The sequence below is a fragment of the Hylobates moloch genome, unplaced genomic scaffold (genome assembly GCF_009828535.3).
Source record: "Hylobates moloch isolate HMO894 unplaced genomic scaffold, HMol_V3 SCAFFOLD_7, whole genome shotgun sequence".
NCBI lineage: Eukaryota > Metazoa > Chordata > Mammalia > Primates > Hylobatidae > Hylobates > Hylobates moloch.
Window position 1 is genome coordinate 6,340,294 of NW_026652282.1, and position 15,317 is coordinate 6,355,610.

A 15,317-nucleotide genomic window follows, 5' to 3' on the forward strand; every position below is an offset into this window, starting at 1 on the left:
TGCCCTGTCCTTAAACCCATGTATGCCTTGGTTCCATTATCGGAATGCTAAGCATGTGGGAGTTATTTATATCCTACTGCTCGGGGTCATCGCCAAGGTCTGATTGCAAACATTCAAAAAATTGCAACCTCAGGCATACATGAGTTAAGGGAGATGCCAGCATATGTGGCTGATAGGTTCATCAAACGTGGCCATCCAGATTGCTAAGTGTAAAACATGCTGTACTTTAACGATGTGGTATGGGAGAAAAAGAAGGCAAATATCCCAGTAAGGTTTTGATACTGATTACATGTTGAAATGGCAATATTTGGGGGCATATTGGAGTTAAATATAATAGATTGCTAATGAATTTTACCAGTTTCTTTCTTTTTAATCTGGATCCCAGAAAATTGAAACTAGCCCATAAGGCTCACTCTCTATCTCTATCGGACAGTGCCGGTTTATAAGGAGAAGGGCTCACTGTCTTTTCTTGTATGATAAATGTTTCCAGAGAAAACTTTGCAAGAATAGTTACTAACTTTTTCCTTTGTTTGCGGAGCACAGACAACAATAATTTGGGATGCCCACACAGGAGAAGCCAAACAGCAGTTTCCTTTTCATTCAGGTGAGTTTTTTATTGTTGTTGTTTGTTTTTTTGTAATTCAAAAATAATAATTCAAGTCGAGCCCAGTGGCTTATGCCTGTAATCCCAGCACTTCGGGAAGCCGAAGCAGGTGGATTGCATGAGCTCAGGAGTTCAAGACCAGCCTGGGCAACATGGCGAAACCCATCACTACAAAAAATACAATAATTAGCCAGGCATGGTGGTCCCAGCCACTCGGGAGGTTGAGGTAGGAGGATGGCTTGAGCCCAGGAGATGGAGTTTGCAGTGAGCCAAGATTGCGCCACTGCACTCCATCCTGGGCAACAGAGCCAGACCCTGTCTCCAAAACTAATAATAATAATAATAATAATAATAATAATAATAATAATAATAATCCAAAATTAGGCTGGGCACTGTGGCTGATGCCTGTAATTCCAGCACTTCGGAAGGCTGAGACAGGAGGGTCACTTGAGCCCAGGGGTTCTAGACCAGCCTGGACAACAAAGCAAGACCCCGTTTCTACAAAAAAATATAAAACATTAGTCGGGTGTTGTGGTACACACCTCTAGTTTTAGCTACCCAGGAGGCTGAGGCAGGAGGATTGCTTGAGCCAGGAAATCAAGGTTGCAATGAGCTGTGATTGCACCACTGTATTCCAGCCTAGGTGACAGAATGAGATCCTGAAATACCCCTTAAAGTAACTGAATGCACAGAGTGTGGAGCCCAGGGGGCCTCACTGGTCAGAAGGAGACCCATTTTGTGGCAAGCATTGATTGTTCTTAAGGTTTTGCAAGGTAGAGATGACCTCGGCACGCACCTGCTCAGAGCTCTGAAACACAGCAGTGAGCCAACCACAGAAGCCGTGCAGGCTCCTTTCTCTTGCTGTTCTAAGGGGATGCTGTTTTGGGGGCTCCCCGAAACCACTCCCAGGATTGGTGGTTTGCTGCGAGGACCCCCAGGAGTCAACATACTCAACAGCTAAGATTTCTAACAGCACAAGAATTTAGTGCAACATTAGCAAAGGGAAACGGTGCACACGGCCAAATCCAGAGCTTCGAAGGCTCCTCTCCCAGTGGACTCTCACAGGCCATGCTGAATTCTTCCAGGAATAAGTTGTAACTATGCCTGTGAAGTGTTTTATACCAGGGAAGCTCCATAGAGTCTCAGTGCCCAGAGTTTTTATTGGGGGTTGGCCATGTGAGCACCCATTGCCTAGTACAAGCCAAAACTGCAGAGCCCCCAGAAGGAAAGCAGGTGCATAGCATAAACACACTGTTTGCACAAACAAGTGTTAGCAGAGTGAGCCGCTTGCGTCTGTTAGGGAAGGGTGGGAACTCTCCGGAAATCTAAATTCTCAGTTGCTAGCCAAGGGCCGGCCTTGCAAGCAAGCCTCTGTAGGGAGATCAGCCTCGGGCCTGTGGTGTTAACACCTTGCTACGCAGATGTGTGGCCACTGCTCTGGACCCAACTACATTCCTTTGTGCACTGGAGCCAGGCCAGGCCACATGCGGCAGCCCAGGGGTCTGGAGTCTGTAGAGAGTCTCATTTTCCAGATTCCCACCTGATTCTTCATGGGTTGTTTTGTTTTTGTTTGTTTGTTTGTTTGGAGACAGTTTCACTCTGTCACCCAGGTTGGAGTGCAGTGGTGCGATCTCAGCTCATTGCAGCCTCTGCCTCCCATGTTCAAGCAATTCTCCTGCATCAGCCTCCCGAGTAGCTGGGATTACAGGCGTGCACCACCACGCCCAGCTAATTTTTGTATTTTTAGTAGAGACGGGGTTTCGCCATGTTGGCCAGGCTGGTCTCAAACTCTTGACCTCAAGTGATCTGCCCACCTCGGTCTTCCAAAATGATTCTTCATTTTCTTTCCCAACTCCCTCCTCTGTGTAACTCAGTCCTGATGTTAGACGTGGCCTCTTAAAACAAAGACAGATGGCCACCCGCAGAGCTAATAGACTATTGGAAGTCTTCAGACTGGCTTAAAGTGGACAGAAGTGGGTAGGTGCCACTTCCCTTAAGGGCAAATGTCTGATCCATCTTGAAGGAATTCCTAAATATGTGGGGCGAAAGTTGACTATTCTATCAGCTGTCCCCGGGGCATTGTCCGGGAGGAGATCTGAGTGTCTTTCTTGTCAGGCAGCTTGGAGTGCTTAAATGATGTTCTGAATGGGAGGGCTAACCCCAACGACCATCCAATACAGAACAGCCATCGGTGCCTGGGGAGGGCTCCAGGCAGGGGACATGGGCCCTGCAGGAAACAAGACCATGAACCGGAGGTCCTATCGAGGCACGATTGTGTCAGATGCATAGGAACCCACGTCTGTTATATTCCATGCAGTACTTCAGCAGGGACTCCTCATACAGGCAGCTCAGAGAGTGAGGGAGACTCAGGGAGGACGCTGTTTCTGCTCTGCTGTCGTGGAGAGGGAGAGCCACTCCTGCACAGCTTGGGACCCACACCAAACACGCCTCTCAGGGTTGCCGGTGAAATTTGTTACTGGTGTTGCTTTAATTGAACACTGTTGATGAAGGTGCTGAGCATATTAGAGACAAAAGGCTCCCAATGCAGGTAGCACGTGTACTCGGTCCTCCAGAAAGTGTTCTTCACCCCAGAGGGAAACCCCGTACCCTTTCCATCTTTCCCTGGAAACTCCACCTACAGCCTGTGATCTGTGTGTCATCTCCATGCCAGACACTTGCTACTCTGTGCTCTAGACTGCAAATCAAAGCAGGTGGCTAGTGAGAATACCCTTCCCAGTGGAGTTCCGTCACGTTTGGCTTAAGTGCCAAAATCTACCTTTGTAGGCAAGAAGGATGCTGTGACAGGTTCACAGCCCTAGAATACCAGACACGCAGACCCGGGGGGTGAGGCAGGGGTGTCTAGTGCAGAAAGCTCTGGCTTCTGTTTTTCAGAGAAAAATATGCCCGAGGTAAACATCAATAAGGTTCCTCTAACATTTGTATCTTAAGAATTCATCTGTAAAGTATCTCAGCAGAAAATCTTTCCCAAAGTGTCCCCAGGGCCCTATGGAAGGGTTTTCTACCCAGCTGACCCAGGAAGACCGCAAACCGCATTGAACTGCGTGAGCTTCTCCCCTGTAATCTGGCTGGCCATGAGGTAGACCCGTTTCCCATCGGCAGGTCGGACGTATCTAGCCGTTACTTGCTGTCTTTTTGGTATCAATCAGTGTGTTAGAGAACGTTCAAGATGAAGAGAAAGAAGCTCACTCTTCCAGGTGAAATGCAGCTGGGAAGAGCGGTGAGGAGCGCCTTTCTGTGGCTGTGGCAGGTTTGGTGTTTAATGGGGTGACAGGAGACATTGCCTTGCCCCACTAGCTTTTCCCCAGTAGCACCTCATGGGGGCGCCCTTGGTCACCGTCTGCAGGAAGCCTTAGCTCAGAGCCTCGTGGTGAAACTCGAGGCCGAGTGAAACTCGGCCCCGGAAAGGAATGAACTATTGACGCACGACAGCCAGGAGAGATCTCAAGGGCATTTTGCCGAGCGACAAAAGCCAGTCTCAGAAGGTTGCATGCTCTGTGCTTTCATTTATGTAACATTCTCATGATGCTGAAATGGTAGAAACCTGGGACCCGTCAGCGGTGTGGGAGTTGAGGAGGCATGTGAGGAGCCGATACAGTAGCTGAGGGAGATCTTAGTGGCGACGGAACACTTCTGGGTCTCAATTGCAGCGATACACATCTACCCATGTGATAAAATGACAGCACTCTACAGGCAGATTGCACCAGTGTCAACTTGCCAGCGTCGATACAACGCTACAGCTACACAAAATGTAACCTTCAGGAGAACCTGGGTGAAGGAGACACAAGACCTCTCTGTGTTACCTTTGCAGCTTCCTGTAGATCTCTTAGCATTTCAAAAGGGATGTCTGGCTGGGCCCAGAAGAATGAGGGCTATTGAATCACACTGGCCTCTGCATGGGAGGGAGGGCCCAGAGGCCCCCAGCGTAGCTCAGCCTTGTTACTGGCCATTCACCACGTGGTTCCAAGCATTGTGGCTGCAGGAGCTGACTCAGTGGGGCTAACCACCTGAGCTCAGGGGAGCCTCTCTTTAGATCAGGAATGTCCAGTCTTTTGGTCTCCCTGGGCCACATTGAAAGAAGAATTGTCTTGGGCCACACATAAAATACACTAACACTAACAATAGCTGATGCACTGAAAAAACAAAACAAAACAAAACAAAAACTCTTAATGTTTTAAGAGAGTTTACAAATTTGTGTTGGGCCACATTCAAAGCCATCCTGGACCAGGGGTTGAACCAGCTTGCTTGCTTTAGATGGAGGAGTCATCAGATGCTGGTCGCCATCTCTTGGAGCACTCGCCAGATTGTCACATTTCCAGGTATATTAATCACATGCCCAAATGCAGAGGCTGGACCGGAAGTTTGCTGTTTAGCTCAGGCGATGTTGTAAACGAGAACCAAGAAAATGCGTCAAGACCCTTGGGGCTGTCATGAAACACGCTGCTGGGGATGGAACAGAAGAGAGATCTCAGATGTGGAAAAGACCACTGCTGACACCCGCTCCTCCCACCCACGCTTTCCGCCTGCGTGGGGAGCTGGATGGGGAAGCGAATGGGGTCCCTGTGCTTACGGAGGATAAACACATGGAGGCTTGCACCTCTTATTTAAAGACCAAGGAAGGGTAGGGGCAATCGATGGCTAGTATTTAGAGAAAGCTGGATTCTTCTCAGTTCGGCGCTGACTGCCTTTAGGAAACACACATGGCTGGGTGCATTGGCTCATTCCTGTAATCCCAGCACTTTGGGAGGCCAAGGTGGGAGAATCACTTGAGCCCAGGAGTTAGACCAGCCAGGGCAACACACCAAAATCCCATCTCTGCCAAAAACATCTTTGAAAAAATGAGCCGGGCTTGGTGGCGTGCACCTGTCGTCCCAGCTACTAGGGAGGCTAAGGTGGGAGAATCACCTGAGCCCAGGAGATTGAGGGTACAGTGAGCCAAGATTGTGCCACTGCACTCCAGCTTGGGTGACAGAGTGAGATCCTGTCTCAAAAAAAAAAATAACTGGGCGTGGTGGCACACATGTATAGTCCCAACTACTCGAGAGACTGAGGCAGGAGGATTGCTTGAGCCCAGGAGTTCGAGGCTGCAGTGAGCTATGATTGTGCCACTGCACTCCAGCCTGGGCAACAGCAAGACTTCATCTCCAAAAAAAAAAAAAAAAAAAAAAAAAACTCACATAAGATGAGTTTCTGTATTGGTCGATTGGTAAGGACGTGGTGGCCAGAGCCTGGCAGAAGCTAACCCTCTCTTTCCCCTAGAAGCAATGCTTCATTATTGGCTAATTCAGTGTTTACAGCTACCTTGGAGAACATAACTTGGCAAATAACAGAATGGACCATAGTATCTAGGAAAACCAACGAGAGTTCTTGGCTGGGCACGCTTGTAGAGTCGCCTAACCCTGCTGCCTCCTCTCCTGGGCCATCATGGAGCCCACTCAGTAGCTAAAAGTAATTTCCATGGGCTTGCATGGGAAGCGCAGGGTTACGAGAGGTGGTCAGATGCGGACGACTAGCTCTCGAAGCCCCAAGCTCCCTGCCCCGTAAGACATTACTCCGTTAAATTAGCATGAACCCTGGGAAGGGAGGGCCCTTCCCTCCATTTCACATGTAATGGAGCACAGTGCTTTTCACATCCCTAAGTCATTCCCTTTGATAGTCAGGGTTCAGGACACAGGGCTGGTTGTGGAGGTCCTCTCCGCACAAGAAGCCTCACGATGATCCTTAATAAGAGGGTGGGGTTGCTCAGAACCTTCAGGGGAAGCGGAGAGATCACCAGAGAAGCCGCCTCTTCCCCTGTGCCCTTCTGTCTCGGCATCACATGGCCTTTGCTGCTGCTCATCAGTTCTCTGGCATGAGGTGGGAAGAAGCCCAGGGAACATGATCTGCTGCTGTGGCCCCCACAGTGGAAAGAGACCGGAGACCTGAGCGCAGCACACTTGCTGGCCCCTAGGAAGGCGGGTGACCCCTGCAGTCCGTGGACGCCTGAGAGGAGGTGGAACAGGTGCTCGCTCCCAGCCGCAGACCCACTCTCTGCTAGAGGACAGGAGTGAGCAGTTGAAGCCACGCTTCCCCAGAAACAGAAGAGGATGAGAGTGCACAGTGGCCCCCACCGTGGGAACTTCCACACCTCCAGTGCACTCCCTGTCCCGGGCACTGCTGATCCCCTGAGGTGCCTCGTCTCGCTCCCCCTTGTCTGGGGCTACTTGAAAAAGCCACATCTGTAGCTGAGACTCCAGGAAGCCGTCAGCCTTCAGCTGCACGTCAGTAAAGAGGCAGAACGAGGAATGAGGTCCAGTTGCTGGGACTTCAGCACCCTTTCTGTCACCTGTGCTTCCAGTGCCTCTCAGGGCATGGTCAAGCCCTGTGGAGTCAGACGCTCTGAGGACAGAACCAGGGCCTGGCTTTTAACGAGTGCCCTGGCCATTTTGGTACATTGGGAAGTTGTTGGATTCCCAGCTGCCATCCTAGAAAATAAATCAGAAGGTAGAGAATGAGACCCATAGCTGTAACTAAACTACAAGGGGAGATCAGCTCCCCGTTGTTCTGTCTTTGTGACCCTGAACCACCTGGACCTGAGAAAGGCCCAAAGTCAGGGAGGGTGTTGGTCACAGGCCCTGAGGTGTGCGTCCCATTTCATCCCAAAGGGGTTTTTATTGACTCTAATTATCCCCTAGTCAAGGGGATGTCTTAATGTGTTACGGGAGAGTTTTTTTCATATTGAGGTATCTTGAACATAGGACGTGAAATCTTTCCTCTCCTTTTTTCTCCTCTCTGTCCAAAATCAAATCAAATGAGCTCACTGCAGAGATGCCGCTGGAAGCAGCGAGGTACAGAGCAGGCAGGGCGGCCCTCTCACCTGCCTTTCTTAACTGTGCCATGGGAGCGGGAGATTCTGCAGGCCGTGGGGTGCAAGAAGGTGTCACAGAGCCTCTCTCCCAGGACATCTTGTCATCCCTGCCAACGTGGCAGGAGAGGGTCTTTAAGGTCATAGAAAGAGACTGTGTTCACGCTTGAGACGTTTTTATCGTGTTACTAAATGGGGCTTCTTGGCTGGGTGCAGTGGCTCACACCTATAACCCTAACACTTTGGGAGGCCGAGGCGGGTAGATAGCTTGAAGTCAGGAGTTCAAGGCCATCCTGGGCAATACAGCAAGAACTCGTCTCTACAAAAAAAATTTTAAATTAGCCAGGCATGATGGCATGTGCTATTTGGAAGGCTGAGGCAGGTGGATCCCTTGAGCCCAGGAATTCTAGGCTGCATCGAGCCATGATCACACCACTACACTCCAGCCTGGGTGACAGAGCAGGCCCTGTCTCTAGAATAAATAAATAAGTAAACTAAAGAGGCTTCTTGACTGTGCTGTTCATTGTTGTAAATCCATGGAGCTGTGCACACAGTGAATAACTGCAGATGTCCTCCCTCCCTGCTGCAGCCCCCGCCCTTGATGTGGACTGGCAGAACAACACGACCTTTGCCTCCTGTAGCACGGACATGTGTATCCATGTGTGCAGGCTCGGCTGTGACCGCCCAGTCAAAACCTTCCAGGGACACACAGTAAGTGAGAGCTCTTGTCACTGGTCTCGAGTTTGTGAGAATGTGATGTGGGAGCCGATTCTTGTGTGCCTAGAATTAAAAGATACTGCAGCAGCAGACCAGCTCTTCTACACCCCTTGGCTATTTGAGCTATCATGGTTACCCCATGGTAACCATGGTGGTTGGATTGACCCAGTTTGGGGTTGGCAGTGAGAACAGTTCACTCAGAAATGACCTAGATGGTGGATTTGGCAGCAAAGGCTTTAAGGTAGCTATGAGAAACATGTAGAGGACATCAAGGAAACGATGCTCACAATAAATGAATAGACGGGGCACATCTGCAGTGAATAGAAAAAAAACATGTCATTAAAAAAAATGGAGACTAAGTGTGGTGGCTTATGCCTATAATCACAGCACTTTGGGAGTCTGAGGCCAGAGGATTGCTTGAGGCCACGAGTTTGAGGCCAGCCTGGGCAACATAGCAAGACTCTTGTCTCTACAAAAAATTTTTAAAAGTAGCTGTGTATGGTGACGCACACCTGTAGACACATCCCAGGGGTTGAAGGCTGCAGTGAGTTACAATAGCACCACTGCACTCCAGCCTAGGCAACAGAGCAAGACCCTGTCTCTTTTAAAAAAAGAAAAGAAATTGAGAACTGAGAAATATAATGTCTGAAATGAAAGTCTTAATAGGTGGGTGTATTAGGCAGTTCTCAATTCTCCCATTGCTCTAAAGAAATACCTGAGACTGGGTAATTTATAAGATAGGAGGTTTAACTGGCTCACAGTTCCTCAGGCTATACAGGAAGCATGGTAGCATCTGCTTCTGGGGAGGCTTCAGGAAGCTTCCAACCATGGCAGGAGGTGAAGCAGGAGCAGGCACCTCACATGGCCAGAGCAGGGGCAAGAGGTGGGGGGAGTAGGGGGTGTCACATACTTTTAAAGGACAAAAGCTCATGAAGACAGCAAGCCACGAGGGATCTGGCCCCATGATCCGGACAGCTCCCACCAGGCCCCACCTCTGCATCGAGGTGACAGTTCCACCTGAGATGTGCGTGAGGACACCGATCTAAGCCACTTCAGTGGATTTACCAGCAGATGGGAGATTGCGGAAGTAAGGTTAGAGAGCATAGAAACTGGCCAATTTGAAGAACAGATAAAAGATCAAAAAAATGCATAAAGGCTTAATGGCTTGTGGACAATATCAGGGACCCTAAACCTATATGCGTGATGGGGAGAGAAGAAAGAATGGAACAGAAAAATCATGCGAGGCAGTAACGGCCAAGTTTTCCTAAATTTGGTGGAAAAACATTAACATTTAATCCAAGAAGCTCAGCAAATTTCAAGCAGAACAAATATAAAGAGAACCCCACAAAAAGAACAGACCATATCCACCTAGGCATATGGTCATCAAACCCCAGAATCAATGACAGAGAAAATCCTAAAGGCAAGCAGAGGCTGACAAATCCATTATATACCAGGGAACAGCAGTATTAACAACAGCTGACTTCGCAAATTCCTTAGTGTGGCCTCTGAGGCGCTTCCCTGTCTTTCACCAAATCTCCCTCAGATTAGCCAATTTTCTATGGTCTCTAACCTTCTGCAATCTCCAATCTGCTGGTAAACCCATTCACTAGCCTCGACCTCCTGGGCTAGTGTCTAAAAACGCCCTGTGCCTCTGTCCGCCTAAAGACACGTGCAGCCAAGCACCTTGCCCCGCGCTGAGCCCTGCCTGGAATGCTCCCTGCCTTAGACCCCACAGCAGCTCTCGGTCTAAAACAATCCTCCCCGCTCTCCAGGCCCGTTCACGCATCCTCTGCACGCCCTGGGGAGGATTCACGCACCCCCTGAGCTCCTACTGCCCACGTGAATGCCACAGCCCTGGCAGTAGCTGCTGGCCTGCGTGTCTGCCTCACCCAGAAAATGCAGAGTGCATCAACGCTGGGACCATGGCATCTTGCCCTTCTCTCACCAGCACCCAGAATATCTCCGCAGTGGGGCAGGGTGGGGGTCCCTTGTTAAAGCAGGAAAGGATGACCACAGTCCCTGGAGATTTGCCATCATGCCACTAAACTGATGTAAATTCCCTTGTCCTCATTCCCCTAATGCCCACCTCTCCCCACCCCTGGCCCAGGGGTCCCTGTCCCAAAGGAAGGCGCTTTTACAGCACAGGCACCTATCGTCTTGTTAACGTCTGTTTGGCTCCAAACTGACTCTCTTCTCCCGGTCTAAACTTATTTCTCCTCTAACCCTGGACTATCCACAAGTTTTTAATAGAGCTGCATGCACTATCTGCGGTTCCCAGGTGTCCTGCCGGGACCTTGCCACCAGCACAGGCCTTGGCCCTTTAAGTGGGTCTTAATGCGGCTGATGGCCCTGAACAAAGCTCCAGCTCAGTGGGGTTGAGTGGAGTCCCATGAGCCGGCTCTGGAGGTGGCCCAGGAACTGGGGCTTGCATTGCAGGGCTAGGGATCCACTCCTAGGAAGTTATTTGTTCCTGTGCATGGGCTTGGCTAGGGACAGCCCGTGGTGACCAGCTCCACATTCCTGGGCCCATGAGTTTTCCTCTGAACAGCTGCAGTCAGAGCCACCCTTGCTGGCCTTGCATACACATTCACACTCATAGACACCTATGCGTGTGCGCACTCACACCCCTCAGCCCCCTCTCCAGTCGGCCCCCTCCACCTTCCCGGGCTCTCGCAGCAGCCTGCTCCTGGGCTGCCAAACTTCTTCCTCCTCCCTTTTCTGGGCCACCTGTGCCTCATGGAACACAGATGTGGCCTCGTCACTGTCCAGTTCACACCCTGCAAAACTCTTATGTTCTTAGAAAGCAACCTGACCATACAATTTATCCAAACCGGAGCTCTTAGGAGTGTGAATTTTAGAAAACTCATAATGAGTGTGAAATTAGTTAATTGTTAGGCCAGGACAGCAGGTGTCACATGGTGGGACTGTACTGGACATATGGGGCCCTATAGTCACCCCTGAGGGAGCCCCAAGCTGGTACGCCGTGTCCCCTCATTTCTCCTGGGTAGGCTGTTCCCCAGCTGAGCCTTTGCCACAGGTGGTTCTTTTATACGTACCTGTCCCAGGAGTGTCCCCGTCTCCCTTGGCCCCTGGGTACATTCGTTCACCTTCATCCTCCAGGGTTTAGCCTCATGGTCCCCCAGGTGTCCTGAGCCTGCACTTTTTGCTACCTGGCTGTGCTGATCACGAGCCCCCAGCCAGGATTTTGCCTGTGCCATGTGTGTTTGTGCCACTCAGCATTTGCCTCTCACTTGCATTGCACATGTGTGCCTGCCTGTGTGTGCATTTGGGTCGCCCATCTTCCACCTGGATCAGCCCTTACCCCGCTTGAATTCCATAATAGGTGAGGGTTCACTTCTCATGTTTACCCCTCCCTCCACCTCCACTCACCTGCAGGAGAGAAATACCTTCTAATGGGTGTGGACACAGGGAGGAACTGTTGCATTAAAAGTGCATAAGAGGCCTGGCATGGTGGCTCACGCCTGTAATCCCAGCACTTTGGGAGGTCGAGGTGGGAGGATCGCTTGAGCCCAGCCTGGGCAGAAAAAAAAAAAAAAAAAAAAGGCACGGTGGTGCCTGCCTGTAGTCCCAGCTACTTGGGAGGCTGAGGCAAGAGGATTGCTTGAGTTCAGGAGGTTCATGCTGCAAGGACCTGTGATCCTGCCACTGCACTCCAGCCTGGGAGACAGAGTGAGACCCTGTCTGAAAAAGAAAAGTGCATAGGAAAGTGATTTTCAAAGGCCAATTTAAAAAGTAACTGGTTTTACTGGTTTTATTTGCTGCGTTTTATGGTATGTGATTTCCTCACTTGCCTTCCTTCCTAGCAGGGAAGGTTTTTTTCTTAACAAGGTATGGATGAGAGTGGCTGGTGATGTGTGGTATAGGGCTGTGGTTTTATATAAATGAAAAAGGCAAAGTGAGAAAAAGGAAACTAGATGGCTGGTTGGGCTGTGCCCTTTGATGTCAGGCTGAAGCCGAAGACCTTCTGCAGCGACGGTGGCGCGCTGCTGCCCCCTGCTGGAAGGTGACCTCATCTACTCACAGGCCCTGATGTCTTTTTCAGACTGTTCTGCTCTCTTTTCAGAACGAGGTCAACGCCATCAAATGGGATCCTTCTGGAATGTTGCTGGCGTCCTGCTCGGATGACATGACATTGAAGGTAGAGTCGGCATGGCAAGGGGTGGGCTGTTTAATCCCAGACAACCCCGGGCACTCGACACCAGTCTCACGGTCACTCTGTGAGGATTATTTATTACTGACCACTCTCCCTTCCTCTGTCATCCGGTGAACTACGATTTCTCAGTCCTGGTCCCACTGAGAATCCCAGCCTACCCGCAGCCTTTCTCACCACTGCGCACCCTCCACCCTGCCATGGGCCCCATGTGCGTCCCCGGGAGGAATGATGCCACATCGTTCCCGGATGCAGGAACGGCTTTTGCTCATGTCGTGGCTGGTGTGTTCTGTAGATCTGGAGCATGAAACAGGAGGTGTGCATCCATGATCTTCAGGCTCACAATAAAGAGATCTACACCATCAAGTGGAGCCCCACTGGGCCCGCCACCAGCAACCCAAACTCCAACATCATGTTGGCAAGGTAAGGGCAGGCAGCACAGCCAGCACAGCTGTGTGTTACACAAAGACAACAGGAAATTTTGCTAAAGCATGTCCATGCACGTGTGTTGACCCTTCAGAGGAAGCAAAGCAGTAGCTCACTTTGAAGGGGCCAGGATAGAATTATTGAGTAACACCTGCCTTTGAGGTAAGGATGGTTTTGAGTCGGGCACAGTGGCTTACGCCTATAATCTCAGCACTCTGGGAGGCCAGGGCAGGATGATGGCTTGAGCCCAAGAGTTCAAGATCAGCCTGGGCAACATGGTGAAACCCCGTCTCTACAAAAAATTAGCCAGGCGTGGTGGTGTGTGCCTGTAGTCCCAGCTACTCAGGAGGCTGAGGCAGGAGGATGGCTTGAGCTCAGGAGATTGAGGCTGCAGTGCTCAGTGATCACACCACTGCACTCCAGCCTGGGATCCCGTCTCTTAAAAAAAAAAAAAAAAAGAAAGAAAAAACCACCCAACATGAGTGCAGAGCCACAGCTGAGGGACAGCAAGCCAGGCAGCGCCAACTCTTGTTTACAGTGCTCAAATTAAGGTCATCTCTTAGAGAGGACAGGATGGAATTCCTGCATCCACTGAGAGATGGAACCAAAAAAACAACACATTGGCCATAATTCTCATATTTCAAGTAATTGTCATAAAATCCACTTAAATTACTGTGATACAGTACTACACACTCGAGTCATTTTGTGATGACTCAGAAGGTGCTTTTGCGTCACGTGGTGCTATTAGGAGCATAAATTATCCTTTTAGTCAGCAAGTATAAAAGGGGCATCCCAGTACCTAGTGGGTCCCTGTTGAAAGAAAGCCAGACAATAGCTTTGTGATAGATATTACTGTTTTAAATTTGAAAAGAACTAAAGTTTGCAGCTTTCAATAATGTGATTACATATGTGGATGTGATTGTATTTTAATTCTTGTTTGATTAAAATGTATTTTCTTTTTAGAGACAGGGTCTCCCTATGTTACCCAGGCTGGTCTTGAACTCCTGGCTTCAAGTGATCCTCCTACCTTGGCCTCCCAAAGCACTAGGATTACAGGCATGATCTACTGTACCTGGCCTAAAAAGTTTTTTAAATGTTTATTCACTTAATTTGCTATTTTTCCAAATATGGCTATCTGTATTAATTTAGTTGGTAATGATAGATGTCATGTTTTAAATTGTGGGGGCATTTTAGGAAACTTAGTAGATATTCTACAAAAATATTTACCATTTACATCTATAGAAAACATAGAAACAGGGCTAGGCACAGTGGCTTACACCTGTAATCCCAGCAGTTTGGTAGGGTGACGCAGGAGGATGTCTTGAGCCCAGAGGTTCAAGACCAGCTTGGGCAACATAGTGAAACCCCATCTCTACAAAAAATAAAAAAATAAAAATTAGCCAGGTGTGGACCTATGGTTGCAGCTTCTCTGCTGACGCTGAGGCGGGAGGATCGCTTGAGCCCAGGAGTTTGAGGCTGCAGTGAGTCATGATCACGCCACTGCATTCCAGCCTGGGCAACACAGTAAGACCCCTTCTCAAAAAAAAAAAAAAAAAGGTGCAGAAACAAATGTAGATATCAAATTGTTTCCCTAATAAGACCATTAAAGCTTTTTTTCTGTTTAATGACTATGGCTTTGTTTTTAATACTTGTAAGTAGTTACATTTTAGAAGACAAAAAGCTTTTTAGTTGATTGTCTTTTGAAACATAAAACATGGGAAAAACAACTCCTGGAGATCTGATACACATTATGGAGAACTGTTTGAAGCCACCGTGTGTTCGTGATTTTGCCTTCTCTCCCACCTCGCTAGTGCTTCGTTTGATTCTACGGTGCGACTGTGGGACATAGAGCGAGGTGTCTGCACTCACACGCTCACGAAGCATCAGGAGCCTGTCTACAGCGTAGCTTTCAGCCCTGATGGGAAGTACTTGGCCAGCGGATCCTTCGACAAGTGTGTCCATATCTGGAATACTCAGGTAAGCTCCTGACCCTTACGCCAAATCCTTTTAGTAAGGGATGCCCGAATAGCCACGACTCCAGTGCCCTTGGCTCAGAGCAGTGCCCCGGAGGGAGTGGAGCAAGCCCAGGCTCCCCAGGCAGACCCAGTGGATGCTGTCCACATGCACCCCACATGGGCTGTCGGCTCTTCCCCCACCAGACACCTCCGGCAGCTCCCCTCCCTGAGGAAGGGCGTCGTGTCTGCTGTAATCATGGCTCTTGGCCATTTGATTCCAAACCCTCACCTTGGCACACCTTCTTCCTTGAAGGAGCCACTGTCTTCTGTTCACTTTTCTGAGTCCGTGGCATGAAACCTTCCACCTGCCTCTTCCTCTTCTTAGCAGTTATCACCGAAATGCTGCTCTCTAGATACTGAGGTTGGAGGGTGGGAGTGGGGGACCAGCTAACGGGGTCGAGGCCAGCTCCACCTCCTCTGCCCACACCAGCTCCTGCAGCTCCCTTACGGAGCAGACCAGGGAGTGGGAAGGAATGTGCGCTTGCTGTTGTCATGCCACTTCAATTTTTATTTTCTGTTTTA

At 49.7% G+C, this 15,317-nt stretch overlaps 1 protein-coding gene across 1 annotated transcript in view; it reads left to right on the forward strand.

Annotated features, from left to right (window-relative positions):
- The window catches only part of TBL1X (transducin beta like 1 X-linked), a 196,961-nt gene that overhangs the window by 166,134 nt on the left and 15,510 nt on the right, over window positions 1–15,317 (forward strand). Inside the window, exons 11-16 of the mRNA XM_058441827.1 lie at window positions 544–604; window positions 8,056–8,177; window positions 12,268–12,342; window positions 12,650–12,777; window positions 14,592–14,757; window positions 14,836–14,985. Of these exons, the coding sequence (XP_058297810.1) occupies window positions 544–604; window positions 8,056–8,177; window positions 12,268–12,342; window positions 12,650–12,777; window positions 14,592–14,757; window positions 14,836–14,985 (702 nt within the window). The remainder of the gene's footprint in view (window positions 1–543; window positions 605–8,055; window positions 8,178–12,267; window positions 12,343–12,649; window positions 12,778–14,591; window positions 14,758–14,835; window positions 14,986–15,317) is intronic.